This window comes from Chinchilla lanigera, unplaced genomic scaffold (genome assembly GCF_000276665.1).
Source record: "Chinchilla lanigera isolate Chin_1 unplaced genomic scaffold, ChiLan1.0 scaffold00094, whole genome shotgun sequence".
Taxonomy (NCBI): domain Eukaryota; kingdom Metazoa; phylum Chordata; class Mammalia; order Rodentia; family Chinchillidae; genus Chinchilla; species Chinchilla lanigera.
The window spans coordinates 2255726-2280523 of NW_004955495.1; the positions used below are offsets into that span (position 1 = coordinate 2255726).

A 24798-nucleotide genomic window follows, 5' to 3' on the forward strand; every position below is an offset into this window, starting at 1 on the left:
AAAAAAAAATTAAAAAAAATTAAAGAACAGAAAAGGGAAAGAGGACGATTATAGGTTTTAGTCAAAGGTCAGCAAATTTTCTCTGTAAATGGCCAGATAGAGAAGACTTTAGACTCTCTCCAGTCTGTTTTAATTTCACAGCCCTGCTAAGGCAGCACAGGAGTTTCCACAGACAGTACATAAGTGGGTTCATGTGTGGCAATGTCCCAGGGAAACTTCATTACAAACATAGTAATGTGGGAGTCTGAGGCACGAGGACTGCCACAAGTTCAAGGCCAGCCTGAACTACATAGAGACACCATGTCTCAAAAAAAAAAAAAAAGCTAGGTGTGGTGGCGCATGCCTATAATCCTAGCACTGGAGAAGCTGAGGCAGGAGGCTCTCTAAATTTGAGGCCAGTCTAAACAAACAGAGTGAGACCTTGTCTCAAATAATAAAACCGAACAAAACTTCCTCTGAAATGGGGAAGGTGGCACACCGGGGGATATATTTCTGGACAGATCCTTAAAGGGCTGATAAGGGTTGTTGGGCCTGAAACCTGAGGGTAGGAACGAGGTTTGCCTGTGGGAGACGCAGGTCCTGCAGCCCAGGCTGCACACTAACCAAGGTCATCAGCGAGTCTCCGGCCGTCCTCGGTGGGCACAATCCGCTCGTCCTCTAGGTCACACTTGTTCCCCACCAGGATGACTTGGGCATTGTCCCAGGAGTAGGTCTTGATCTGTGTGGCCCTGTGGAGTTGGAGGTCATGAGCAGGGGGTACAGGGTGTGTGGGGAGAGGGCGAAGGTCAGGGCTCAGGAAGACTCACCAATCCTGCACGGCCGCGAAGGACTCCTGGTTGGCAATGTCGTACATGAGCAGGAAGCCCATGGCTCCGCGGTAGTAGGCCGTGGTGATGGTCCGGTAGCGCTCCTGGCCCGCCGTGTCCTGGCAAACAGCAGGCGTCAGGCAGCTAGAAGCCCTGCCGCCGCCGATCCAACCCCGCGGGGCCCTGGCCCGGGACAGGCCCACGGCGCCCTGTTCACAGCCGGGTCTGACGGGGCGCACGGACCCACGCTCCCAGGGCTCTCCAAGCTGGCCGCAGAGGCAGAGCCCTGGCCTGGGGGTTCCTAGTCTCAGGGCGCTGCATCCCCTCCTAGACTTACGCGCCCCGCTTTCCTCCTCTCCTCTGGCCAACTTAACGGCCACACACCAGAGCCACCTGGGCTGCAGGGGCAACCTGGGTGCCACCTGGGTGCCACCTGGGTGCCTCCTTATCACCTCCACTTTCGTCAAGCCGGGCAGCTGAGCTGGGGGCGGAGGGGGGCTCCAACCCTCTTCTCCGGGTCAGCGGAGAGGCAAACGCCTCCCCCTCCGGCTCGCGTGTCCCTTCCCCGGAGCCCGCCCACCACCAGACCCCTGGCCAGCCGCCCGGCCCACCCAGATCTGCAGCTTGATCCTCTTGTCGTGGCGGTAGACGGTCTTGACCTTGAAGTCAATGCCCACGGTGCTGACGAAGGCGGGCGTGAAGGAGTCGTCGGCGTAGCGGAAGAGGAAGGACGTCTTCCCCACGCTGCTGTTGCCGATCAGCAGCAGCTTGAACATGTAGTCGAAGTTCTGGTCTGCGGCGTCCCGAGGCCCTGCAGCGGGGTCTCCGGCGGATGCCATCTTGGCAGGGGCGTCAAGGAGCTGGGGAAGAAGGGAGCCCTGCAGGGGGCGTCAAGAACGGCTAAGAGCCCCAGGGGACCCACCTGGCCTGGGTTCCCTCCCCGCTTTGCCAGTTGGAGGCCAGAGAGCCCTGGCTGTACACACTCCTGAAAAAGGGGATGTTTGTCATAATCCTGGTCTGAAAGTGCAAATGGTTGGGAGCCTCACATAAGTTTCTTTAGTCATTCAACAAACACATACTGAGCGCAGCTCTGTGCCAGATCCTGTTCATTGCAGTGACACAGCTACAAATAAGACAGGACAAAACCCGCCCTGGGGACAGCCTTCTAGTGGGAGGTTATTAATTCACTTAATGGGCATAAAACAGTGCCAGGCATACATTTAACACTCAATATATGCAATTCCTGTTTAATCTTTACACAAAGGTGAGACTGAGGTTTCTCTCTTTTGTTTTTGTTTTAAGACCAGGTCTCCCTATGTAGTCTAGGCTGGCCTTAAACTCACTATGTAGCTCAGTCTGGCCTCGAACTCACAATGATCCTCCTGCCTCAGCCTCCTGAGTGCTGGGATTACAGGCGTGTGCCACCGCACCTGGCTTGGGGGTTCCTGTTGTGAAGCCTAGAGACCAGGCCCGGGGTGGTGATGGGGGGGGATAGGTGCCTCCATCAGCTACCAAGGAAGTCTGCAGAGCCCAAGTGGACTTTACCCCAGCGTGAGCAGCAGGCTCAGCCCAGGTGTGAGTTGGCGCAGGGGGACCCTGCCAGCTGCGTGGAGCACCCCAGGCCTACGTGTTGACTTTGGAAGGTGCCTGCCCTGCCCCCACCCCTGCCTTTAACCCCTTCCCAAATCCCCAGGGCCAGGGGGGTTGTGGGACACGGCCGGGGTTTAAAGCCCAGCTCGCTGTTCCCACGCGGAAGCCTGCGGTTTCTGTTTGTCAAAGGGGGCGGCCGAGCCCTGGGATCCAAGGAAAGGATTGCAGCCACCTGGTGCCACCCAGCCCACACCGCAACCCCAGCCTCCCACGCCCGGTCCTTCTCCGCCAGGCGTCAGAGCTGCCGCCTCGACCCTCGTCTCTCCGCAGGCCTCAGTTTCCCCGGCCGTGTCTGCTGGACAGCACAGGAAGGCCGCCGATGGCCTGCACGGACGCAGAGGAAGCCCAGCCGCGGCTATTTCTCAACCGCCTGGGAGGCTTTTTTTTTTTTTTCATTTTAAACACGGACCCAATGGGCCCCACCCGTGTTCCGGGAGAACGAGTTTGAGGAGGGGCAGCGATGACGCCCTCTGGGCAGGGCCACCAGGCTGGGGTCCCCGCCCCGCCGCACCCCACGCCACCACCGCTGGGGTCGCCGGTGTCCCCTCTGCCTGTCCCTCTGCCGACCGTCCTCTCGCAAGCAACGGTGCCAGGATCCCCGCGGGCTCAATCTCTCCCTGTTCACTGTTTTGGGGCGCCCCAGCCGGTGCAGGGGCGCTCAGACGCCTCCCCCATCACCATATGGTCCGCGCGGGGGCCCCCGCTGGGCGCCGAGCCCGCCGCGCCCCGCTCCCGCAGCCCGAGGAGCCCAGCTGGGCGCGGTCGAGGAAGGGCGGCTGCACAGACCCCCGTTCCGCACACCACCCTCCCGCACCCCGATTTCCGTCCCCAGCCCCCCCAGTGGACGGACCTGCTGGAACGCGCAGGCGCGGGGCGAGGTGCGAGGCGCGCTCCCGACGAGGGGTCACGCGGCGACAGGGCAGTGCTTGCGGGGATCCGGCTCCGAACCCGCTGCCTCGGCCGCGACCCCCGCCCCGCAGCCGCCGCCGGCTCCTGCAGCCTCCCGGATCCCGCGCGGGCTCCGCCCAGGCGGCGGGGCGGGGCCACCCTGGTGGGCGGGGCTTGCCCATTACGGTGGGCGGGGCGGGAGGTTGCCCGGAGTCCAGAGCCAGCCCACCCCTAGCAGCAAAAGCTCCTTTTTCCTAATTATAGGTAGAGAGCGTTTCCTCCGCCTCCTCCTTCCTTCCTTTTCTCTCTTTCTTTTTTGCGGTACTCGGGATGAAACCCAGGGTCTCCACGGAGCTGCATCTCCCGCAAGAGTTCCTATTGCTGTATGTCCAGTAATAGCAATTCTACTTTGGCAGTGGTAGTGCAAGCCTGTTATGCACTTCGGGAGGCCGAGGCAGGAGGGTCAACACAAGTTCGAGGCCAACCTGAACTACATAGTGAGCCTATGTCTTATTAAAAGAGAAAGAGGGCTCGGATTCTGGAGCCGGTTTTGAATCCTAGCTCTACCACTTTCTAGTCTTGCGACTTTGAAGATGTTACTTCTCCATTCTGGGCCTCAGTTTCCTCATCTGTCCCAAAGCAACAGCTCCCCCTCCCAGGGTTGGTGAGGGCCTGGCTGCGTCTGCGAGGCCTTACTCTAAAGTGAGGGGCGGGGCACCGCTGCTCAGGGCTCTTTAGGGCTCCTGATGGAAAGTTCCCTTCACAGGTGAGGAGACTGCGGCTCAGGCAGTGATTATTCTTTGCCTGAGGGGCACAGTAAGATATAGGGGTGGAGGGGGGAGTGGTGCTGCACGCCTGTGGCCCCAACAGTGGGGAAGCTGAGGCAGGAGGGTCACTAGGACTTCGAAGCCAGCCTGGGCTACATAGTGAGTTCAAGGCCAGCCTGAGTTATGCAGCAAAACAAAAAAAAATTTTTTTTTAAAAAAGGGGCCTGGGGATGTAGCTCAGTGTTAAGGCCCCGGGATCCATCCACAGTACTGTAAAAAAATTAAAATTAAAAAAAATCTGGCATCCTGGCCATGCTGAAGGGCCAGTGGGTTCTTCAAGCCAGCAGGAGGGGGTCTGCAGGCAAAACAGTCCAGGCTTTGCTGGTATCTGAATCCTAGCGATGCCACCGCAGCTTGTCCATGGCCCCACTGCCTGGTGGGAACAGCAGCAGCTGCCTCCATGGGCCACTGCATGGATGAACTGAGCTGGGGTGCATTAGCTAGGAAGGGCCAGGCATGCTTGGTAACAAGCACCCCCAAAGTCTCCCTGACATTCGGTAGCCAAGGTGTGGCTTGCATTGGACTATGTAGAAAGTTGTTAACGGGTCACCTTGGAGGTAACGCATGCCGCTTTTGGTCATTGGCCAAAAAGGGTCACTGTCAGTGGGGAAGGAAATGATTGTCCCTTAGGGTTGAAAACCAGCTATGGCTGCAATAATACATGGTAGGACCAGGTGCAGCGGTGCACAACTGGAATTCCAGCTATTCAGATGGCTGAGGCAGAAGGATTCTGAGTTTGAGGCCAACTTATGCAGCTTAGTGACACTTTGTTTCAAAATTAAAAAAATAAGTTGAACGTGTGTACCCCTGTAATTCTAGGACTTGGGAGCCTGAGGCAGGAGGGCCACAAGTTCAAGGCTACACAGTAAGTTCAAGGCCAGCTTAGACTATACAAAGTGACTCTGTCCCAAAATAAAACAAAAATTGAAAAATGAATAAGGACTGGAGTACAGCTAAGTTGTAGAGCACTGGCCAGCATACAAGCCCTACATTTAATCCCCAGCACCATAACAATAAAGTAAAAGAGCTGAGCATAATGTATGCCTGTAATCCCAGCACTCAGGAGGCTGAGGCAGGAGGATCACCATAAGCTCAAAGCCAGCCTAAGCTACATAGCAAGACCCTCTCTCTAAAAACTAATAACAATAACAATAATAATAATAATGATAGAGAAGAAAATAATAGTGGACAGCGCTGTGCTGGTCGACACCATGCCAGGCATACAGAAGGTGCTGCATAAATGAACACGATTTGAGAAGTTTAGGGGCTGTAATCGCTAACACTAAGTCATGATGCCACACAAACGGGGAAACTGAGGCGCTCAGCACTACCCTCGCACGCGCACGCACAGCCCGCCCCGCTGCTCAGGTGGGAAGAACGACGGCAGCCATTTCCAAGGAAGCATTTATTGACATGCAGGGCCCGTGCTAGAGGCTCCGGAGACCCAGCGCCAGGTTGGCCAGGCAGAGCCCGTTGCTCAGGACGCAGCCCAGGTTGCACAGCGAGGACAGACCATGGTAGTGGAAGAAGTTCTTGCGGAGATCGCTGTACTTGGGGTCCTTGTCCCGCAGCTGGCGGTAGGGGTCGGGGCCCTGCAGGCTGCCCGGCACCTCCCCACCCAAACCTCGCTCCTTCTCCACGCTCTGCAGAGCCCGCATGGCGGCCGTGGTGCGAGGCTCCAGCCAGCGGGCGTTGATGGCAGCCAGCACGAGGCTCAGGAACAGGAGGCAGCACTGCGGGGCGTCAGAGGGAAATTCAGGCCAGCCTTGAACTCACTACGTAGCCCAGGCTGGCCTCGAACTTGCAGCAATCCTCCTGCCTCAGCTTCCCAAGTGCTGGGATGACAGGCGTGGGTTAACACACCCAGCTGGAGATTATTCCTGAAACACCTATCCGACCTCAGTGCCCACATCTGAGGAATACAGGGGTCAGCGGGAGGGCAGGGCAGAGAAATCCCAGACACAGAAATGGTTCCTTGCCTTGAGGGTGGGGATAGGGAACCCTAAATTCCCAGTCAGGCTGGTTTTTAAACAATGAGCTAGGGTCAGAGCCCCAGCATAGCTGAGTCACTACAGCCTGGCAGCAGGCCCAGCCACAGGAGCGAGAGGGACCAAGCAGCCGATGGAGAGATATGGGGGATAGACAGGGCTGTTGGGGACAGTTGTGCAGGCTGTGCACTGCTCAAGAACATCCAGCACCCAGCTTTGTCTCCATAGGAAGAGGGGCACTCTGGTTTTTTTTTTTTAATCACAAAGATTTCACTGCTGGTGCTCACTGGGGTCTTGGAAACAAGTCTCCAGGGGAGAGTGGCACTGCAGTTCGCGTACCTGGCTGGCCTCCCAGAATGTAAACTGAACCCAGGCACGTTGGGAAGCCGCGGTGCAGAGGTTGACGAAGGCACAGCCCACGGAGATGTGGAAGTAGAGCGGGAAGAGCCTGCTCTGCACCAGGCCGAAGGTGTGCCGGGGGAGATTTCGGAAAAGCAGGAAGCCTGCGGCACAGGGGGCCATGCAGCTGTCAGGACACGTCCAGGTCCCCCTCCCACTTCTGTCCCCACCCTGGGTGGCCAGGTCAAGGGTCCCTACCTGAGACGAAAGTCACCCACATTTGCATGCCCCAGGCTCCCGACAGGACCAGCAGGTGGGCCACCTTCACCAGGCCTCCCGCGTCTCCGCTTCCGTCCATGATGCGTCCTGGGAGGCGGGACAGGGCGGTCTCAGCTCCACCTTTGCCCTGCGAGGCCGCTCAGTCCAGGGACAGCGCCGGGGTCACGACCGATCGGGCAGGGACTCAGGGAACGCAGCCCCGGGAGGGGAGCGGGGAGGCCCCCAGCCCCAACCCACCGCGCCAGCTCCCGAGACCTCCGCCTCTCCGGGCTCCGCAGCCCGAGCCAGCTCTGAGACCCCCACAGTTCTCTTAGTGGTCTTAGAGATCGCTCACCCCAGGGACCCCCAAATACCGGCCCAGGGGTCCTGCTCCAACGCCGAGACCTCGCCTCTCACAGCAGGACCCAGGAAGACCCCACGACCCCCTCCAATCACGGGAACCCGAAACTCATGCCCAGGACCCCGAGCCCGCGGGGGAACCCAGAACTCAGTCCTCAGCACCCGCAGCCGGTGACAGGGGCGCTGGGCGCGGATCTCAGGCGGCAGACGGCTGAGTCTGTACCTAGCTCCCGAGCTCGCGAGGGGACCGCGAACCTCCGGGAGGCCTCTAGCAGTGGGTCCGCTTGAAACAACAGCTCAGCCCCTCTCCCACCTGGAGGCCGGAGCCAATCGATAGAAGTCTGCCGCTCTCGTCCCGCCCTCCTAGGTATGGACTAACAGGCTAGCAGGAACCAGCTTGAAATCCCGCCTCCTCGTCAAGCCTTCATCCAATTAAACAGACGCTACCAAGGCACTACGGGGGCCTTCAGTTACCAGCAAGGGGGCGGGGCTAACATGTCGGCCACACCCCTCTCTGTGACCGCCCTCGGACAGTCTCTGCGTTTTAATGCGATGGTGTCCCAACGGGATCAAATTTCAGCGTCACAGCTAAGGACTGGCTTTGTGGTTCCCGATGGGAGAGTATGAACAGGTGATATGTGGTAGGTGGGAGCGGAAGGGGATCGCAAGCGTGGCGGGCGCAGGGTTCACGCTCCGGGGGCGGGGCTTAACCTGAAGACCCCGCCCCTCACGAAAGAATTCTCCCGGGAGAGGCGGTCGAAGAATCAGTGACCATGACCGAAGCGGGAGAGGGACAGGATACAGGTTTGGAGACCTGGCTGCAGTTGACGCCCCAAGGCACTTTCTCTTCCCCCTCCAAGCTTCTAAGGGATCCCATGATGCTCAGGTCATCTGTGTGACATTCAAAAACAAGCACTGGACGGGCGTGGTGGCACACGCCTGTAATCCCAGCACTCGGGAGGCTGAGGCAAGGTTGATCGTTTCGAGTTCGAGACCAGCCTGGGTTACAAAGTGAGCTCAAGGCCAGCCTGAACTGCATAGCGAGACCCTGTTTCAAAAAGACAAAAAAAAAAAAAAAAAGAAAAGAACAAACACCGGCCGGGAATGGTGACGCACACCTGTAATTCTAGCACTCGGGAGGCTGAGGCAGGAGGATAGCCGGGAGTTTGAGGCTAGCCTGGGCTACACAAGGAGTTCAAGACCGGCTTGAACCACATAGTGAGACCCTGTCTCAGAAACAGAACAAAACCTGAACTGCCCGTTACTGTAATGCCAGATGCTAACACAGATTAATTAATCACAACAGAAGATTAACTTGTACATCACAACGTAGGCGTAAAGATCCACTGAGCACTCATAAAATATGAGCCTTAAAAAGAATTAAGATCTAGGACTTGGGAGGCCAATCTGGACTACATAATGAGTTCAAGGCCAGCCTGAGCTACACAGCAAAACCCCATCTCACAAAAAAAAAAAAAAAAAAAAAGATCAAGAAAGATTTTACAGAGAACATGCTGGGTAGGGTTTTGAAGGGTATATAAGAGTGAGGAGGACTGAGGGAGGGGAAGACTGAGGAAGGCTGAGCGGGGAAAGGACACCAGGCAGGAGGCCCAGCAGTGGCAACAGAAAAGTCTAGAGGGTCTGGAGGACCGGATAAGTGTGACCCAGTGCAAAGACCCCTTCACTTGGAAGTTTTCCTGGTAGAACTGCCCTGAGACAGGATCTTGCTAAGTAGCCCAGACGGGGCTCCAACTTTTGATCCTCCTGCCTCAGCCTCCTGGTACCCTGCAAGGGCCTCATTTCTTTGTGTGGCATCTTCTGGGTCCTTCTCACTGCCCAGCTCAACCCGGGGGTCTGGTGTCACCCCTCATCCAGCCCCAGCTCCTGCCATCATGGGGAACCCGAAAGTCCAAGGAGGAGGCCTATGGAGGGTGTTGGGGAATCTGGGGTCCTAGGACATGGGGGGTGGTCTCAAAGCAGCCCCCATCTGCCCTCTTTGCAGCGACCCCCTTTTGGCCGGCCTGTCCCGGGACCCTTACTACTCGCTGTCCTGCTGCTCCTGCCCTCGTTCGCCCTCCGCTGGGTGTTCCGCTGAGAACAGGACATGTGACAAGTACTGGGGTTCGCTGTGGGGCCGCCCTGGGGCTAAGAGGCCGGGAGGGGCTGGGATGCACGCTGGGCTCTGGGCTGTCCCTCACCCCTGGGGTCTCCCGCAGACAAGGCTTTGGACTGCACGACTCACTGGCCCAGGACCCCAGAGCCAGAGGCCGGGGCAGCCACTTGCTCGGAGCGCGGTGTGAGCAGCAAGGACCAGAAGCCGGAGCGGGGCTCTGAGTTGCAGGCGCAGGAGGCTGCCCCCTTTGCCAACCTGGACCTGAAGACGGAGTCTCATCAGGACCACGACCTCCTGAAGTGGGACTGCAGCTTAGCCAAGGTCACCCCTGCCTAGGAAACCCCTTCAATCCAGACACCCACCGCCGTCCGTCACTGAGGGGCTTAGGGCAGGGACAGCGGGCGGGGTGACCGTCAACCGCAGTGTGGCACAGTGTATCTCAGTACCTGGAACAGCACCCTTTGGGCTTTCCCTTGTGCAAGGAAGGGATGGAAGAACCACCCTGCTGTGTGTCTTTTGTTTTGAGACAGGGTCTCACTATGTAGCCCAGGCTGGCCTTGAGCCTGCAGTGACCCTCCTGCCTCAGCCTCCTGAGTGCTGAGACCACAGGTGTGCGCCACCATGCCCGGCTTCAGTGGGTCTTGTCCATGATGGTCTCTGGCTGTGACGCGGCTTCGTGCATGAGTGGCTGTTCTCGTGTCTGAGGTGCAGGTGGTCTTATGGGTGAGCGTGCATGGCCGTACGTTTGTGGCTGAGGTCCCATGTTCGGGACACTGTGGACCTAGCGCCATTTGCACCCGTGGCGGACGTGGGGATATTATCTGCCCCTAAAGCCAGAGACAGGGCTGGCACCTCCCATCAGGGGCAACCCACAGGCCCACAGAGGTGGAGGTGGGTGTGCGGCAGCGCACTTCTGAGCATGTGCAGGTCGCGCGGGGCACAGGGTGTGCGAATGGGCCCGGAAGCAGCTTTGCCTGTGCTCATGCCTGGGACACGTGGAACTCAAGAGATGCAACTTGCATCCATCACCCTCTGATCTGGGGCGAGGCGCGCATCGCAGGGGCAAATTTCCCCTCCCCTCTTGTCCTCCCTCCCTAGAAAACCTCAGAGACCAGCTGTCCCACCGTCAAAGGTAGGGAGCGTGAGGAGGCTGCGTGAGGACAGCTGTCGGTTCCTGCCTCCCCCCCTCCCCCAGCCTCCGCGCCCCCCTCACTGTGCGCTCCTCCCTGCCCCGGCTTGGTGGGCCGCAGCCCCCGGCCACCTCCGCCCTCTGCCCCGCTCCGTCCTGGGTCACCTGGACCTCTGCCCTCAGCCAAGTCCACCGCGATGATTCCCGACTCTCAGAAGCTCCTGCGGCGCGAACTGGAGTCAGTCAAGAGCCAGCTACAAGCCCAGACCAAGGTGAACCACCATGCTCTGCCCCGGCAGCCTGAGGCCCCGCCCCGCCTGCTCCGTGCCCCCTCCCCAGCCCGGCCTGACCTCTCCCACCCAGGCCTTCGAGTTCCTGAACCACTCGGTGACCATGCTGGAGAAGGAGAGCTGCCTGCAGCAGATCAAGATCCAGCAGCTGGAAGGTGAGCTCCGGGCCCAGGGAGCGTGGAGGCCAAGGTCGGGCTGGAAGGCGCCCCAGTGCGGGCCAGGCCGGGGACAGAGACACGGACGGAGCCTGGGTTTCGGGTCAAGGGCAGTCTGGGGGCTGATGCTGCCAAGCTCATCGGCGTCGGGCCAGGCTAAGCATTGGGGGAGTCTGCGTTCCAGGTCAAGGTCAGGCCAAGGTTAGCGCACGCTGAGTTCAAAGCTGCCTTAGGAAGCCAAGCGTGGTGATGCAATGATTCCAGCACTAGGGAGGCTGAGGCAGGAGGATCACCGAGAGTTCGAGGCCAGCCTGGGCTACAAAGAAAATAACAAAAAGTCGCCCAGGGTTCCATCAGGGTCCTCCCCTTCTCTGCAGAGGTGTTGAACCCCGTGGGCCGCCAGGGAGAGAAGGACGGGCGCAAATGGGGCACCGAGCAAGGCCGGCAGGAGCTGTACGGGACCCTGGCCCGAGGCCTTCGGGTGCTGCAGAGGACCGTGCGCGAAAGCGAGGAGCTGCAGCGGTCGCGCACCACCCGCTGCCTGCAGCTGCTGGCCCAGGAGATCCGGGACAGGTGGGCGTGGGCGACAGGCCGGGGCGGGGCGGAGGCCAGAGAGGGACGCCGAAAGGCCCGGGTCAGGGGCCCTGTGAGGGGACATGGAAGGCGTGGGGGGACAGGAGGCTGGGACAGCAGGCAGGGAGAGCGGACGCTGGGGGTGGGACGGGAAGGAGGCCAGGGGCGCTGAGCTGGGGGAGGGGCGGGGACAGAGGCAGGAGGGGAAGTGGGCAGGCAGATGGGGAGGGGATGGAGCCCAGCGATGGGTGGTAGCACAGATGGGGACATGGGAGGCGGAGGAGGCTTGGGACTGGCAGGGGGTGGTCTCACCAGCCTGTCCCCTCAGCAAGAAGTTCCTGTGGGAGGAGCTGGAGCTGGTGCGGGAGGAGGTGACCTTCATGTACCAGAAGCTCCGTGAGTGCCTGGGCCCCACGACAGGCAGGGGGGCTTTTTCAACGCCCCTGTCCCCCTGAGGCCTGTCTCTCCACAGAGGCGCAGGAGAGCGAGATCGCAGAGAACCTCTCGAACATCCAGAAGGTGCAGAGGACACAGGTGAAGTGTCGCAAGGTGAGTGGCAAAGTCGGGGTGGTGGGATAAGGGGGACCCTGCAGAAGGTAGGAGTGGGTGAGAGCTTCCACCAGCCTCCGCAATCAGACCGGAGGCCAGGTTCAACTCCCAGCTCTGCCAGTTACTGCTGTGTGACCGTGGGAAAGTCACTATGCTTCTCTGGGCCTCGGTGTGTTCTTCTGTATAATGGGTATAATAGTGACATTCCCTTCCTGATTGGGCAGCTTGCTTAACTTGAATATGGCCTGGTATACAGTAAGTGCTACATACAGTGGTCACCGTTCACCCTTGTCATTAATGTGGCTGATTCTCCTCCCCCGGAGCCCCAGGTCCTGACGAAGATGAAGCAACAGCAGGGATATGAGCCGCCTTCCTGTCCCGAGGCTGAGGAGGCACTGCCGGGAAGCGATGCCTGGAAGGATGACCTCCAGAAAGAGCTGAGTGACATATGGTGATGCCCGGCCCCCAGTCTGACCTCTGACCTCTGACCCCTGACCCTCATCTCATCTGCTTCTCTCCAGCTCCAGCTTCCCGAACCTGGACTTCCCTCTCCTCCCAGAGCTCGGCCCACCATGGCTCCCCTGGCCTCAGCCCTGCTGCTGTCCCCACCCTGGGTGATTGGGGTCCCCTGGGTGGCCCCATCTTTCCGTCTCCCTGCAGGTCCGCTGTCCATGGGCTGCAGAATTCCATTGATGGCCTTACCACGTCCTCAGAGGCTCCCCGCAGGGCCTCCAGCCTCAGGGGTGAGAGGCTGAACAATCAGCTTCACTTATGGGGGCTTGGGTCCAGAGGTTCTATCTGGGGGGTCATATTAAGTACTGTTCTGGGGTTGCAATAAGGAGCACTGAAGGTTTCACCCAGAGGTCATTCATTCCAAGTCACATTCAGGGGCCCTTGGATTTTTTAAAGAGTGGATGTGGCTGGATGTGGTGGCGCATCCCTGTAATTTCAGCCATGGGAAGGCTGAGGCAGGAGGATCGCTGTGAGTTCTAGGCCAGCCTGTGCAACACAGTGAGTTTAAGGCCAGCCCAAACTGCATAATGAGACCCTGTCTCAAAAAAAAAAACAAAAAACAAAAAACAAAGTCAAAGGAGGTACACTGACATCATTTGGGGTCACTTTGGGTCATATAAGGGTATAGGGGTCATGATCATGAATCACTGTGTCTTTGCTTCAGTTTTTATTTTTTATTAGTACATGTTTGCAGTGCATTGTGATCGCATTCCTGTGTGGAGTTGGTACATGCACACAACACATCTTAATTCTTTTTTAATCCCATTCTCTCCTCCATCTCTCAGTCCCTGTCCCATTTGAGAAAGATCTCTCTCCCTACTTCCTATTAGTTACTTTTATTTTGTTCGTTATATTATAGGTTTCTCATAGAAGAGAAATTGAGCAGTAATTAAGCTTGTGTGTCTGATTTACTTCACTTAAAATTATGGTCTTACGGGGCTGAGGATTTAGCTCAGCGGCACAGCGCCTGCCTGGCAAGCGCGAGGTCATGAGTTTGATTCCCGGTACTGGAAAACAAACAAACAAACAAAAATTATGGTCTCAAGCTGCATCTATCTTCCTACAAATGACTCAAGCCTCTTCTTCTTCATGGCAGGGTAGTACTCCACGGTGTGTGAACACCACACTCTTTATCCATTCATCTCTTGATGGACACACAGGCCACTTCCAAGAACTAGCTCATATGAATTGTAATAGCTGCTATAAACCTGGGTATGCACGGGTCACTGTGACAGGATGTCTTGAACTCTTTCAGGAAGATCCCTAGAAGGGGAATAGCTGGGTAATCTCAAGGGACCCTGGGGCCACGTTCTGAGCTTACTAAGGGAGTCACACGCAGGAACCTCTGGAAATGCACCTGTCTCTCCCGCAGGCAACAGGGGACACCGGTGCCTGAGCCCTGCGCTCCCTTCCTGGGTCTCAGAATCCCACTGGGATCCGCCGCCTTCCAGCAAGAGCCGACCCTTCCCTTTCGGTGGGGATCCTCCCTGCCCTCCACTTCCCTTCTGCTCCTGGCCAGCCCTGTGTGGGCAACTGGCCCCCTCACCGGGTGTCTTGGGGTCCCCTGGGTCAGGCCGGGCCCTGACCCACCTTCTCTGTCCACAGTTTGAGCAGCCGGGGACTGCTCGTCCTGAAGACCCCCCCCCCCAGAGAGAAAATAAACTAGCCAGACCCTCCTCGCCGGACTCCTGCTCCTGCTGCTTCCTGTGCTAGGACACCCCACACCCCAAGTTACTCAGGGTCAGGGAAGGTGCAGAGACCCCGGAGACTGTGCTGGTCGGGAGACAGGATGAGGCCACATTCAGGAGTGACAAGGTGGAGTCCAGACAGGGCTGGTCGGACAGGCTTTCCCACCCCGGTCCCACAGCTTTCCTACCTGCTGGGGTGGGGGTGGGGTGGGGGTGCCCTGCGGGATCCGACCCTGTGCGACCGATGACTAGTAGGGAAACGAGGGCGCAGAGAGGGAGGGGAGCGGGAGGCGCTGCGTCAAGCTCGGAAACGCGGTCCTCCCCAAGATTCTCCCCATACCCGAGGGTCCTCCTCCCGCTCCTCCGTTCCCGCAGAATCTATGCTAGCTCGCCCCGCCTCCAAGGACAGGCCACGCCCCTACACACAAACGCTACGAGTCCCCGCCTTACTTTTTATGCAAATAAGGCGCCCAGAGGCCCCGCCCCTCCCACCGCGGAGTCTGCGCGGTGCGGCCTGCCGGGCGGATCGTGTCCCCGTCCCGGCGTCCGCCAGCTGGGCCACCCGTCCGTCTGTCCGCGGGTCCTGCCGCCTGGTCGTCTAGGCGGAGCGAGCTCAGGAAGCGGCGGGGACGGCCGAGACGCGGTGAGGGAGGGGCTTGGGGCGCCCCCTCCCCATCCCGGGGGCGTCCTACCCTCGATCTGCCCGTCCAGGTGGGAACATGGGTTCCTGCGATCGATCGGGTCTTTTCGGGTACAGCACGAGGAGGGGGAGGGGAGGCGGCGAGCTGGGGCGTCGGATGGGCTGGGGGGAGGGGAGCTTGCGGAGAGGACCCTGTCCCCGAGCAGCCGAGCAGCGGTGGTGAGGGTGGCTGTGGGTGGCTGTGATTGTGTGGTTGTCATTGTGTGGTTGTGTAACTGTGGTCCTGTGGCTGTCATCGTTTGGCTCCGGGTGTGTCCACGCGCGTGTGGCTGTCTCCTGTGGCTGTCGCTGTGCGGCCGCCGGGGTGGGTGTCAGCCTGCCGGGGTGTGTGTGGTTGTAATGTGGCTTCCTGTGGGTGGCCGTGCGACTGCTTTCACTGTGTGGCTGGCGTGGTGTCGGGCTGGCTGTGTGCATTTGACTGGCATTGTGTTCATTCTGATGGTGGCTCTTTGCGCACACTGACATACGTGCCTTTCCTCTGTGGCTGTGTGTGTGTGTGTCACACTGCATGTATGTGCCCTTGTGTAACCGTGTGGCTGTGACTGCGGCTGGCGTGTGTCTCGGGACGGTCGGGGTGGATGAGAGGCTGTTAGTGTGTGTGGCTGTCATTGACCGCCGGGGAGCTGGGAGCTGGGGGTGTGACTGTGGCCGGGCGGGCGCCTCCCGTGCTGTGAGATGACTGCTGTGACTGAGGTGTGTCGGCAGCCTCCAGGCCGTGGCAAGACAAGGGTTTGGGGCTGCGCGTTGTGCAGGGTCCCCTGACTGTGTGTTTGTGCGGGGGGACGTGTTTGATCTGTGTGGGTGTCCGTGACAGGCCATGTGCACCGTGCCTGGTGGATGCGTGTGTGTGTGTGTGTGTGTGTGTGTGTGTGTGTGTGTGAATGTGGGGCTGCGTGTCGTGGGTGTTGGGGACCTGTGTGAATGAGCCGGGCCTGTCTTGTGCACCACGAGGCAGGTGCCCAGTACAGGCTGCCTGGTTGTCGTTGTGGACGCCGTGCCGTGATGTGTGTGTGTGTGTGTGTGTGTGTGTGCGCATGCTGTCAGGATGAAGGCTCTAGCCCGGGTGCACACTGGCAGGCCCGGCATCGGTGGCTCTGGGCGTCTAGGACCCTCGCTGACCCTCAGCCTCCGTGTCTCACTGCAGAGTCGCCTGCGGATGGAGCGCCGGCTGCGCGGTGCCCGCCCTCACCCGCCTGGGCCTCAGCTTCCCCACTTGCACGATGGAGGTGACCATTGCTGCCCTGCTGGCCGCCAGCAGCGGCTGTGAGTCTGTGGTGCTGGGGGCGGCCTGTAGGAAGCCCTAGGGTGCTTTCACAGGTGAGATCCAGGGGGACGGTGGGGGTCAGAACGTGTGACTGTGTTGCCCCTCAAATGCTGGGCCCTGAGGTTGGACTGGGGGGCAAGCGGGCTGGAAGGAGGGGGAGGAGAAAGGGGAAAGTGGGAGGGTGGCCTGGCTGTGAGCCGCACCAGACACCAAGCCCGAGAGGACAGAGGAGGCCCCCACGGGGGCTGGGGGAAGGGGTCTGTACACAGCTGCTGGGGTCTCTGGTAAAGCGGTGGGGGGTCCTCCCAAAACCCTGGGGTTACAATCTCCTTGTAGGCTGCGGAGGGGAGGGGGCCACGCGAGCATCTCTGGAGCCCAGAGGAGGCTGGGCAGGTGGTGTCAGGCATGGACCCCCCAAGGGCCCACAGGGCAGGCCTTCGATTACAGAGGTGTAGCCACAAGGCTCAGGAGTGGGGCCCGAGTCCCGCAGTCTGTCTGGAGCGCCCACCCCTCTGCACTTTCGCAGGCCCAGCCATGGCGGGAGGGAGACCACACCTGAAAAGGAGCTTCTCCATCATCCCCTGCTTTGTCTTTGTGGAGGTGAGGACCTTAGACCCTTCTCAGAGGGGACACACCTGTATTCCCGACTCTGCCCAGCTGGACCTCCTCCTCACCTTGTCACTCCCATACCCATTTTTCCAACTCACTCCCTGTCACCCTGGGATCTCCACTGCTGCCCCCTTCTCTTGAGAAGTGGCTTGGGCTCAGCCCCTCTCTGCCTCATCCACCCATACTGCAGGGCTCCAGGCACTTGGGCCTCAGTTTCTGCATCTATGAAATGGGTACAACTTGAGTTCTCAGAACCATTAGGAAGGTAAAATGACTTCATTCAAGGAAGGGGCTTAGGACCCTGTGCCCACAAGAGGGGTTGCACCTGCAGGAGTTGAGAGTCCTCTGGGTACTTCTGTCCTTGTTAGCTGCCCTCCACACTGTACATCTGTCTGCTGTCCTCTACCTGGGCCCTCTCTCTGTTATTTTCTTCCCTTCCTTTCTCTTCCTTCATCCCCTCTCCCCTTTTTTCTGCTTTTCTTGCCCTTCTCTCTTCTATTTCTATCTCCACCTCTTTCAAGTCCCTCACTTTCCTTCCTGCCTCTCTCCCTGTTCTCCCTCCTCTTTGTCTTGCTCTCTGTCCAGTGTTTTGTTTCGTTTTTTGAGACAGGGTCTCGCTATGCAATTCATGCTGGCCTTAAACTTACTATGTAGCCCAGGTGGGCCTTGAATTCATGGCGATCCTCCTGCCTCAGCCTCTCGAGTGCTGGCATGGCAGGCATGCACCACCACACCTGGCTGGTCTCTGTCGTCCAGGGTCTGTCTCTCTGCCTTCGTCTCTGTGTCTCTGTCTCCTTGGCTTCCCCACCTCTGACCTTTTCTTTTCCTATCTGCCTCCCCCTGCTCTGGCTGGGCACAGTCAGTACTGCTGGGCATCGTGGTCCTGCTCGCTTACCGCCTGGAATTCACGGACACCTTCCCGGTGCACACGCAGGGCTTCTTCTGCTATGACAGCACCTATGCCAAGCCCTACCCCGGTCCTGAGGCCACCAGCCGAGCACCTCCCGCCCTCATCTATGCCCTGGTCACTGCTGGGCCCACCCTCACGGTGAGATGCGGGGGTCGCCTCCCAGGAGGCAGGGAGGCCCCGTGGGGGCTGATGGCGGTCTGGCTTGAAGTCCAGGAGGTGCCCACCTTGGTGTTGTCCACAGATCCTGCTGGGGGAGTTGGCGCGGGCCTTCTTCCCCACACCACCCTCAGCCAGCCCCATCCTCGGCGAGAGCACCATCATTTCAGGGGCCTGCTGCCGCTTCAGTCCCCCGCTGAGGAGGCTGGTCCGCTTCCTGGGTAAGCGGGAGGCCGGGGCGGCCCGTGGTCGCGGGAGGGGGGCAGGTGCAGGGTGAAGGGCCCTGAGACAGCTCCGCCGTGATTGGAATGCCAGGTGGGAAGGAAGAAGTCCCGGAATTGCCATGGTGGGGGCTTCAGGGGGCAAAGAGGGACTTGGGCTCAGGCCCAGCGTAGTGGAGATTCCAGGGACACGGGTGGCATCTACCCCATCCGTGGTGTCAGCTGGAGGAGGAGGACCCCAAAATGGGACCAGGGCAGTCTCAGTGGAAAAAGAGGGACATGTTGGTGACCACACAGAATGGTGCCATGGGGCAGGGAGAGGAGACTGGCAGTCACATTCAGTGGATCCTTTGTCACAGTTGGGCACGGCGTGGGGAGCAAAGTCGATCCCCAATGGCTGTCCCAGGGAGAGAGGGCTTCGGAGACCCAGCTCTGGCTCATGTGTGGCCCAGGGAGACGGGGTCCACGCAGAGCTGGTGCCGGAGTGGGTACCAGAGGCCCGGCACGAGCATGAGGGTCTTCCCGGGACGTCCCAGACACGGGCCTGCGCCTGATGGGCTGGTGGGTGTTGAGGGGTCCCAGCTCAGCTACAGGGCTCCAAGGGAAGGGCTGCTTCTGACGCGGTGCGACCCCAGAGGGGCAGGGTGTACCGAGGCGAGAGCTCCAGGGCATGGGCGACCCCAGGTGCCGTCCTAGTGGTCGCAAAGAAAGGGACATTTAGTCCAGCGAAAATGGGGTCCCAAGTGTGTTTTCATGGTGGTCAAGGAAACAGGTGGCCCGAGGCAGGCAGAAGGAGGTTTTCAGGGGGGCTAGAGGGGTGTCAGCGCTCAGAGTGACAGACCCCCCTCTGCACCCCTTCACCAGGAGTGTACTCCTTCGGCCTCTTCACCACGACCATCTTCGCCAACGCGGGGCAGGTGGTGACCGGCAACCCCACGCCACACTTCCTGTCCGTGTGCCGCCCCAACTACACGGCCCTGGGCTGCCCCCCGCCCTCTCCTGACCGGCCGGGGTCTGACCGCTTTGTCACCGACCGGGGCGCCTGCGCCGGGAGCCCCAGCCTGGTGGCCGCCGCGCGCCGCGCCTTCCCCTGCAAGGACGCGGCCCTCTGCGCCTACGCGGTCACCTACACGGCGGTGAGCACCCTGGAGAGCGGCGGGGTCCTCCCCGCCCCCTGGAAGCCTCCCCTTTGCCATGACCCCGCCCCGGGCGGAGCCTCGGCACACCCCCGCGAGCCTGAGTCTGTTGCTGCGTCCAATGATGTCGCCCCTTGATGTCTAGGCACGCCCCTTGCCCCAGTAACGCCACGCCCAAGGGACTGGACTCCACCCCTCAGGGCGTCCGGACCTTGGAGGGCAGGGCTCGGTTCCTTGAGGCTGCCGGCCCGAGTAGGGGCTGACTGGCGGGCGGGTGGGTTGGACTCCGCCCCCTGGGGCCCTCCCCACGCCCCTGACTCTTGACAGTTAGGACTTCCGACTCTGTGCCCTGCTTTTGCTTTAACTCTGTCGCTTTGACTCCCTTTTCCGGCCTTCGATGCGTCTAGCCCTGCCGGTGGTCCCAGGGGGTTCAGGACGCCACCTTCTTGGGTTCCTGGACCTGCCCCTTTGGGCCCTGGCTCCTCCCCCTTGGTTCTGTGGTCGCGCCCTAACCCAAGAAGCATCCTTCCCCTCATAAGAGCACAGGCGCCCCAGATCCTGACCTCTCCGCAAGAGCCCCCGCCCCTGGGCACGGCCCTAGCCAGAAAGGAGTGTCCCCTCGGGTCGGAGACCTCAGTTCCGGCTGTCCCTGACTAGTGTGGCTACCGCAGATGTACGTGACCCTGGTGTTCCGCGTGAAGGGCTCCCGCCTGGTTAAGCCCTCCCTCTGCCTGGCCCTGCTGTGCCCCGCCTTCCTGGTGGGCGTGGTCCGCGTGGCCGAGTACCGCAACCACTGGTCGGACGTGCTGGCCGGCTTCCTGACCGGGGCGGCCATCGCCACCTTTCTGGTGAGTCCCCAGCCACCCAAATTTGCATGGCAGACCGTCCCACCCCGTGTCCCTCCAAGCCCAAGGCAGGCCTTCCTGATGGTGGGTAGCGTAGACTCTGTGTGCGCCCAGGAGAGTCCTTTAACTTTCCCTCCCTGGATGTTCGAATCCGTGAAATGGGATAATAATAGCACCAAGGTCAGGGTGAGGCACTCTCTCAGTGCCAAATTTAAGAGGATGAGTGCAAAAACACTCAGCGATTACGATTAAATGTTTTAATGAAATACAAAATTCATGCTGGGTCAGGCGTGATGGTGCATGCCTGTAATCCCAGCACTCGGGAGGCTGAGGCAGGAGGATCGTTGCAAGTTCGAGGCCAGCCTGGGCTACAAAGTGAGCTCAAGGCCAGCTTGAACTGCATAGTGAGACCCTGTCTCAAAAAGAAAAAAAAAAAAAAAAAAAAAAAAAAAAATTCATGCTGTGCATGGTGGCTGATGCCTGTAATCCCAGGCACTCAGAGGGTGAGGCAGGAAGATAGAAAGGTCAAACCTAGCCTGGGCAACTTATTGAATTAGTAAGATCCTGTTGCAGAAAAAAGGGGGGTGTGTGGCTCAGTGTGAAGGCCCTGGGTTCTAGTACAAACAAAAACAAAGCTGGGCATAGTGGTACCAGCCTGTAATCCCAGCACTCAGGAGTTTAAAGCCAGCCTATGTTATATAGGATCGTTGCGAGTTTGAGACCAGCCTGAGCTAGAAAGTGAGCCCAAGGCCAGCCTGAACTCCATAGCTAGAGCCTGTCTCATGAACTTTGCCTAAAAAAAATTTTAAAATTCACATTGGGGGCCAGGGATATAGCTCAGTGGCACAGCGCCTGCCTGGCAAGTGCAAAGTTCTGAGTTTGATTTCCAGTTCAAAAAAAAAAAACTCATGGTGGGCTTGGTGGAGCATGCCTGTGATCCCAGCAAGTTCAAGGTCAGCCTAGGCACTTTAGAACCTATCTCCATTTTTTATTTTAATCTTTCTGAGACAGGGTCTCACTATGCGGTTCAGGCTGGCCTTGAGCTCACTTTGTAGCCCAGGCTGGTCTCGAACTCACAACGATCCTCCTGCCTCAGCCTCCCGAGTGCTGGGATTACAGGGGTGCGCCACCACGCCTGGCTGTTTCTGTTTATTTGAGACAAGGTATTGCTTTGTAGTTCAGGCTTTCCCTGAACTCTATATATAGTCCAGGATGGCCTTGAACTCACAGCAATCCTCCCACCTTAGCCTTCCAAGTGCTGAGATTACAGGTGTGCAACACTGCGCCTAGCTTCCTATCTCAAAGTTTAAAAAATGAAAAGGACTGGTGATATAGTTCAGTGCTCCTTGGGCTCAATCTCCATCATGGGGCAGGGGTTCGAAATTCATGCCAAACATTTACAATGTACAAAATATCAAACTTTTTGGGTTTTTTGGGTTTTTTTTTGGGGGGGGCAGGGTCTCATTATATAGTCCAGACTGGCCTTGAACTCAGCTAGCCTCCAATTTTGGTGATCCTCCTGTCTCAGCTTCCTGAGTGCTACGGTGACAGGCATGTGCTCCTATGGCTGGCTAAAATATCAGACATTTAAATAAAACTAAACCTGCCATGGTAGTACACACCTGTCATCCCAGCACTGTAGGGCTGAGGCAGGAGGATCTCTGTGAATTGGAGGTCAGCCTACACTACATAATGAAACCCTATCTCAAAAAAAAAAAAAAAAAAAAAACCCCCCCCAAAAAAAAAAAAAAAAAAACCCTGCCTCAAAAAAAAAAAAAAAAAAAAAAAAAAACCCACCCCAAAAAAACAAAATAAATGAGTTTGGGTTGTGGCTGGAGTAAAGTGTCTAGTATGTATGAAGCCCTGCAACATCACAAAAACTTTAAAAAAAAAACTTAAATGAACGCAGATTGAAACCTGACCTTGCACAACTCAGCCTTACTCTCCCTGGCCCTGTGGGGTAAATAATAACGCTACCTGCCTCTTAGTAAGGTGGAAAGAATGGCCCTTGACTCTTAGCAAGTGCCATAAAAATGGTACCTCTTTTTGAAAACCTGAGCCTCAGTTTCTTTATCTGAAAAATGGGCATGATATTTACATCACTCCTGTGTTCATGGCTGTAGGCCTGAGCAGACCCCTCTCCCTCTGTCCAAGGTCACCTGCGTCGTGCACAACTTCCAGAGCCGGCCCCCCTCTGGCCGAAGGCTCTCCCCCTGGGAGGACCTGGGCCCAGCGCCCACCATGGAGAGCCCCCTCGAAAAGTTAAGTGTGCCCCAGGTAAGGGGGCTGGAGAGGGTGGTGGGTGGAGGGGGCCCAAGAGGCAGGAAGTCAGGCAAGAGGAAGGGATATCAGGGCCCCTGGAGGTGAGGGGGTGCCTATCTGTGGACCAGGTGCTAGACAGGGAACACACTTCCTAGGACAGAAGAGTGTGTCTGTCCTTGCTCCTGTCCCTCCTGTCCCTCCTGTCCCACAGGGACAGCACTTAGCCTGGAAACTGCTCTGTCTTGTCCATGGGGCTCTCTGTCGCCCGGGCCTCCCTTACCTGGGAAGGCGGGGTCCGGGGGTCCTCTAGCCCCTTCCCTCTGCCTCTCTGTCTCAGGAACCCGAGGCCTGCAGGCCGCATTCGACACCGGCACGGCTCGCCCCATCCAGTGAGTGACGGGGAGGTGGGGGGATAAGTGGGGGGACTTCCCCGTGGGCAGCCGCAGGCACCAAAGGTCTGCCCGAAGCTTCCTTGGCCGCCTGCCGTGTTTCCTAATCTGCTCTCTGACTGCTGACCTCTAGAGCCGCAGAACTGCGCCCGCCGTGGCCACCTGATGCCCAGCTGCGTGTCCTCCAGGGCGCCGGCCATGTGTTCGTCGCCCCGTGTGCCCCGCCCTCGACTGAGGTCTGAGCCGACGCCCCTGCCCCTGCCCATGCCCCTGCCCGCCCCGACCCCCAGCCAGGGCCCCTCGCCCTCCTCCCCGGGAGCTGCGGCGCCGGGCGGCGGCGGCGGGCGTGGCCGGAAGCTGCTGCTGCCCACGCCCCTGCTGCGGGACCTGTACACCCTCAGTGGACTCTACCCCTCCCCCTTCCACCGGGACAACTTCAGCCCTTACCTGTTCGCCAGCCGCGACCACCTGCTGTGAGCCCCACCCCGGGAGTCCGCCCTCGCCCCTGTGTGTCCCCCGCCACGCGTGTGTGTGCGTGCCGAAGCCCGCTGCCCCCTGAACCAGCCAGGTCCGGGTGCCAGGAGGTGGCCGGGGCAGCCCCGCCGGTCGCCCTCTGGGACGCTCGGTGCATAGAGGGCCTTCGCCCGTGATTGCCCTTTTCAGGGCGAACACTTGGCCCTGTTGGCCACTGCCCAGCCAGTGAGGGTCTCCAGTTCTCAGAGTTCTCCCCCAAAAGGAGTTTATTGCAGCCAACCGGAGCCTCCCTCTCACTCCTTGGGACCCTCAGAGCCCCGGGCAAGTCCAGCCGGTGTTCAGTGTCTGAGCAGCGAGTGGGAGGCCTTGGCGCTCGGCGTGTCTAGAATGGGTGGGTATGATTCCAGTCAATGGGGGACCGCCCGAGTCTAGCGTGTGCACACAGGCGGAGCGGGCGGGGTCGTCCTTCCTCACCAGGTCCTCCCCGGACGCGCAGAGCGCGGTGGCGGCGGGGAGACAGGCTCCCCAGTGGCGAGGTCCCTTCCCGCGTGCGTACCCCCCACCCGGTCCCTCCAACTCCCTACTTACGCCCCAGTTGAGGTTTTGGGGCTCAGGGTGCTGTGTCTCCACTTGCCTGTACCCAGGGCACTCCCCCAAACCCTTCTCTTACTCCTTAGGGCTGCGGGGAAGGGCTTTCTTTTCTTCACCTTGCCCGCCCTGCCTGGGCCTACACAGATGTGCCATCTCGGGGGGCACGGGTAGAGCAGCGGGGGCTCCCCTCCCCTGAGCAGCGAAGGCAGTGGGCAGAGGAGACGCTGTCCCCCTTTCCTGCCCACTCCTCATCTTTAATAAAAACCTGTTTGTAGCAGAAGTCTGGCCGCTTGCCTGCCTCCCCCGGGGCGTGGGCGGCCGGCAGCCGCGGGTCTCCGTGGCTGTGAAGCGAGCGGGGCCTGAGCCGGCGCGTCTGCGAGAGGATCACTCTGCGAGGCACAGTGGGGCCCAGGCGGCCGGGCGCTGGGGTCGGAACCCTGGCCGAGCCTTTCCTGGCTGGGGGCCTCGGGAAAGTTCACCTCTCCGTGCTCCTGCCTCTTCTGGCATAAGAGGCCCCTAGGACCCCAGATCCGCAGGGAGGGAGCTCACATGCCTGCGTTTCCCAAGGAGCCGGTCGGTGGGTGACCACAGCGAGTGTTCAGAGGGCAGAGGGGACAGACGGAGGAGACCCAGGGGTCTCGACACGCAGGGTACCAGGAGGCGCTAGAGACACCACGCTGAATGCCTGGCTGCAGGGGTGACATCGGAAGAGCGGTTGTGAGCTGGGCCCAAGTCCTAGCTGCTGAGAACTCCGCAGAGAGTGGGGAGGGGGTAAGGGCCGGGGAACTACAGCCGCTAGGGCTCGGAGGGGCTTCAGACAGACCGTTTGGGACCCAGAGTCACCTAGGAACCAGAAAAGGGGAATCTGCTTCTTTTCCCCCCAAATTATCATTCTTTCATTCAACAAACACTAGATACCTACCATCTCTCAGGTTGTCTTAGTCTCTTTTCCTGCCGTTACAACAGAATTCCAAACACTTGGTGGTATACACACAACAGGAGTTTCTTGAAGTTCTGGAGGTCGGTAAGTCCAGGATCAAGGGATCAGCCGACTTGGTGTCTGGTGAGGACACGGTCCTCGTGGACAGCCATCTCACTTTTTTTTTTTTTTTTTT

General features: G+C 59.2%; 4 protein-coding genes across 14 annotated transcripts in view; 2 read left to right on the forward strand and 2 right to left on the reverse strand.

Moving 5' to 3' along the window:
• The window catches only part of Rab3d (RAB3D, member RAS oncogene family), a 4876-nt gene extending 1390 nt beyond the window's left edge, over positions 1-3486 (reverse strand). The window contains exons 1-4 of one of the 2 annotated variants that reach the window (XM_005405649.1): positions 3307-3486; positions 1418-1666; positions 807-925; positions 604-728 (exon numbers count right to left, since the gene is read on the reverse strand). In XM_005405649.1, the coding sequence (XP_005405706.1) occupies positions 604-728; positions 807-925; positions 1418-1645 (472 nt within the window). In that variant the 5' untranslated portion in view covers positions 1646-1666; positions 3307-3486. Of the gene's footprint in view, positions 1-603; positions 729-806; positions 926-1417; positions 1685-3306 lie in introns of both variants that reach the window. The other variant, XM_013505109.1, reaches the window with a different exon arrangement.
• A 2075-nt stretch (positions 3487-5561) lies between these two features.
• On the reverse strand, positions 5562-7519 carry Tmem205 (transmembrane protein 205). 5 transcript variants are annotated; one of them, XM_005405657.2, is made up of 4 exons: positions 7430-7519; positions 6757-6864; positions 6499-6662; positions 5562-5904 (listed from the first exon to the last, which is right to left on the reverse strand). In XM_005405657.2, the coding sequence occupies exons 2-4, from the start codon at positions 6854-6856 to the stop codon at positions 5599-5601; spliced, it is 570 nt and encodes a 189-aa protein (XP_005405714.1). In that variant the 5' UTR covers positions 6857-6864; positions 7430-7519; the 3' UTR covers positions 5562-5598. The 5 variants fall into 5 exon arrangements, with proteins under 5 accessions (XP_005405714.1, XP_005405713.1, XP_005405712.1 ...); XM_005405656.2 differs by having other exon boundaries at positions 7372-7461; XM_005405655.2 differs by lacking the exon at positions 7430-7519 and adding an exon at positions 7340-7423.
• A 105-nt stretch (positions 7520-7624) lies between these two features.
• On the forward strand, positions 7625-14318 carry Ccdc159 (coiled-coil domain containing 159). Of its 5 annotated transcripts, none has more exons than XM_005405651.2 (13): positions 7625-7757; positions 9119-9229; positions 9333-9550; positions 10328-10361; positions 10542-10630; positions 10722-10803; positions 11181-11376; positions 11705-11772; positions 11849-11925; positions 12249-12376; positions 12586-12668; positions 13811-13912; positions 14044-14315. In XM_005405651.2, exons 1-13 carry the CDS (start codon positions 7730-7732, stop codon positions 14046-14048), a joined length of 1221 nt encoding a protein of 406 aa, XP_005405708.1. In that variant the 5' UTR covers positions 7625-7729; the 3' UTR covers positions 14049-14315. The 5 variants fall into 5 exon arrangements, with proteins under 5 accessions (XP_005405708.1, XP_005405711.1, XP_005405710.1 ...); XM_005405654.2 differs by having other exon boundaries at positions 9119-9237; positions 14044-14312; XM_005405653.2 differs by having other exon boundaries at positions 7625-7747; positions 9119-9237; positions 14044-14312.
• A 279-nt stretch (positions 14319-14597) lies between these two features.
• On the forward strand, positions 14598-23963 carry LOC102021683 (lipid phosphate phosphatase-related protein type 2). 2 transcript variants are annotated; one of them, XM_005405660.2, is made up of 10 exons: positions 14598-14837; positions 15971-16143; positions 16617-16690; positions 17559-17747; positions 17851-17986; positions 18851-19122; positions 19794-19970; positions 22122-22244; positions 22567-22618; positions 22752-23963. In XM_005405660.2, the coding sequence occupies exons 3-10, from the start codon at positions 16625-16627 to the stop codon at positions 23093-23095; spliced, it is 1359 nt and encodes a 452-aa protein (XP_005405717.1). In that variant the 5' UTR covers positions 14598-14837; positions 15971-16143; positions 16617-16624; the 3' UTR covers positions 23096-23963. The 2 variants fall into 2 exon arrangements, with proteins under 2 accessions (XP_005405717.1, XP_005405718.1); XM_005405661.2 differs by having other exon boundaries at positions 17634-17747.
• Positions 23964-24798: the final 835 nt, after the last annotated feature.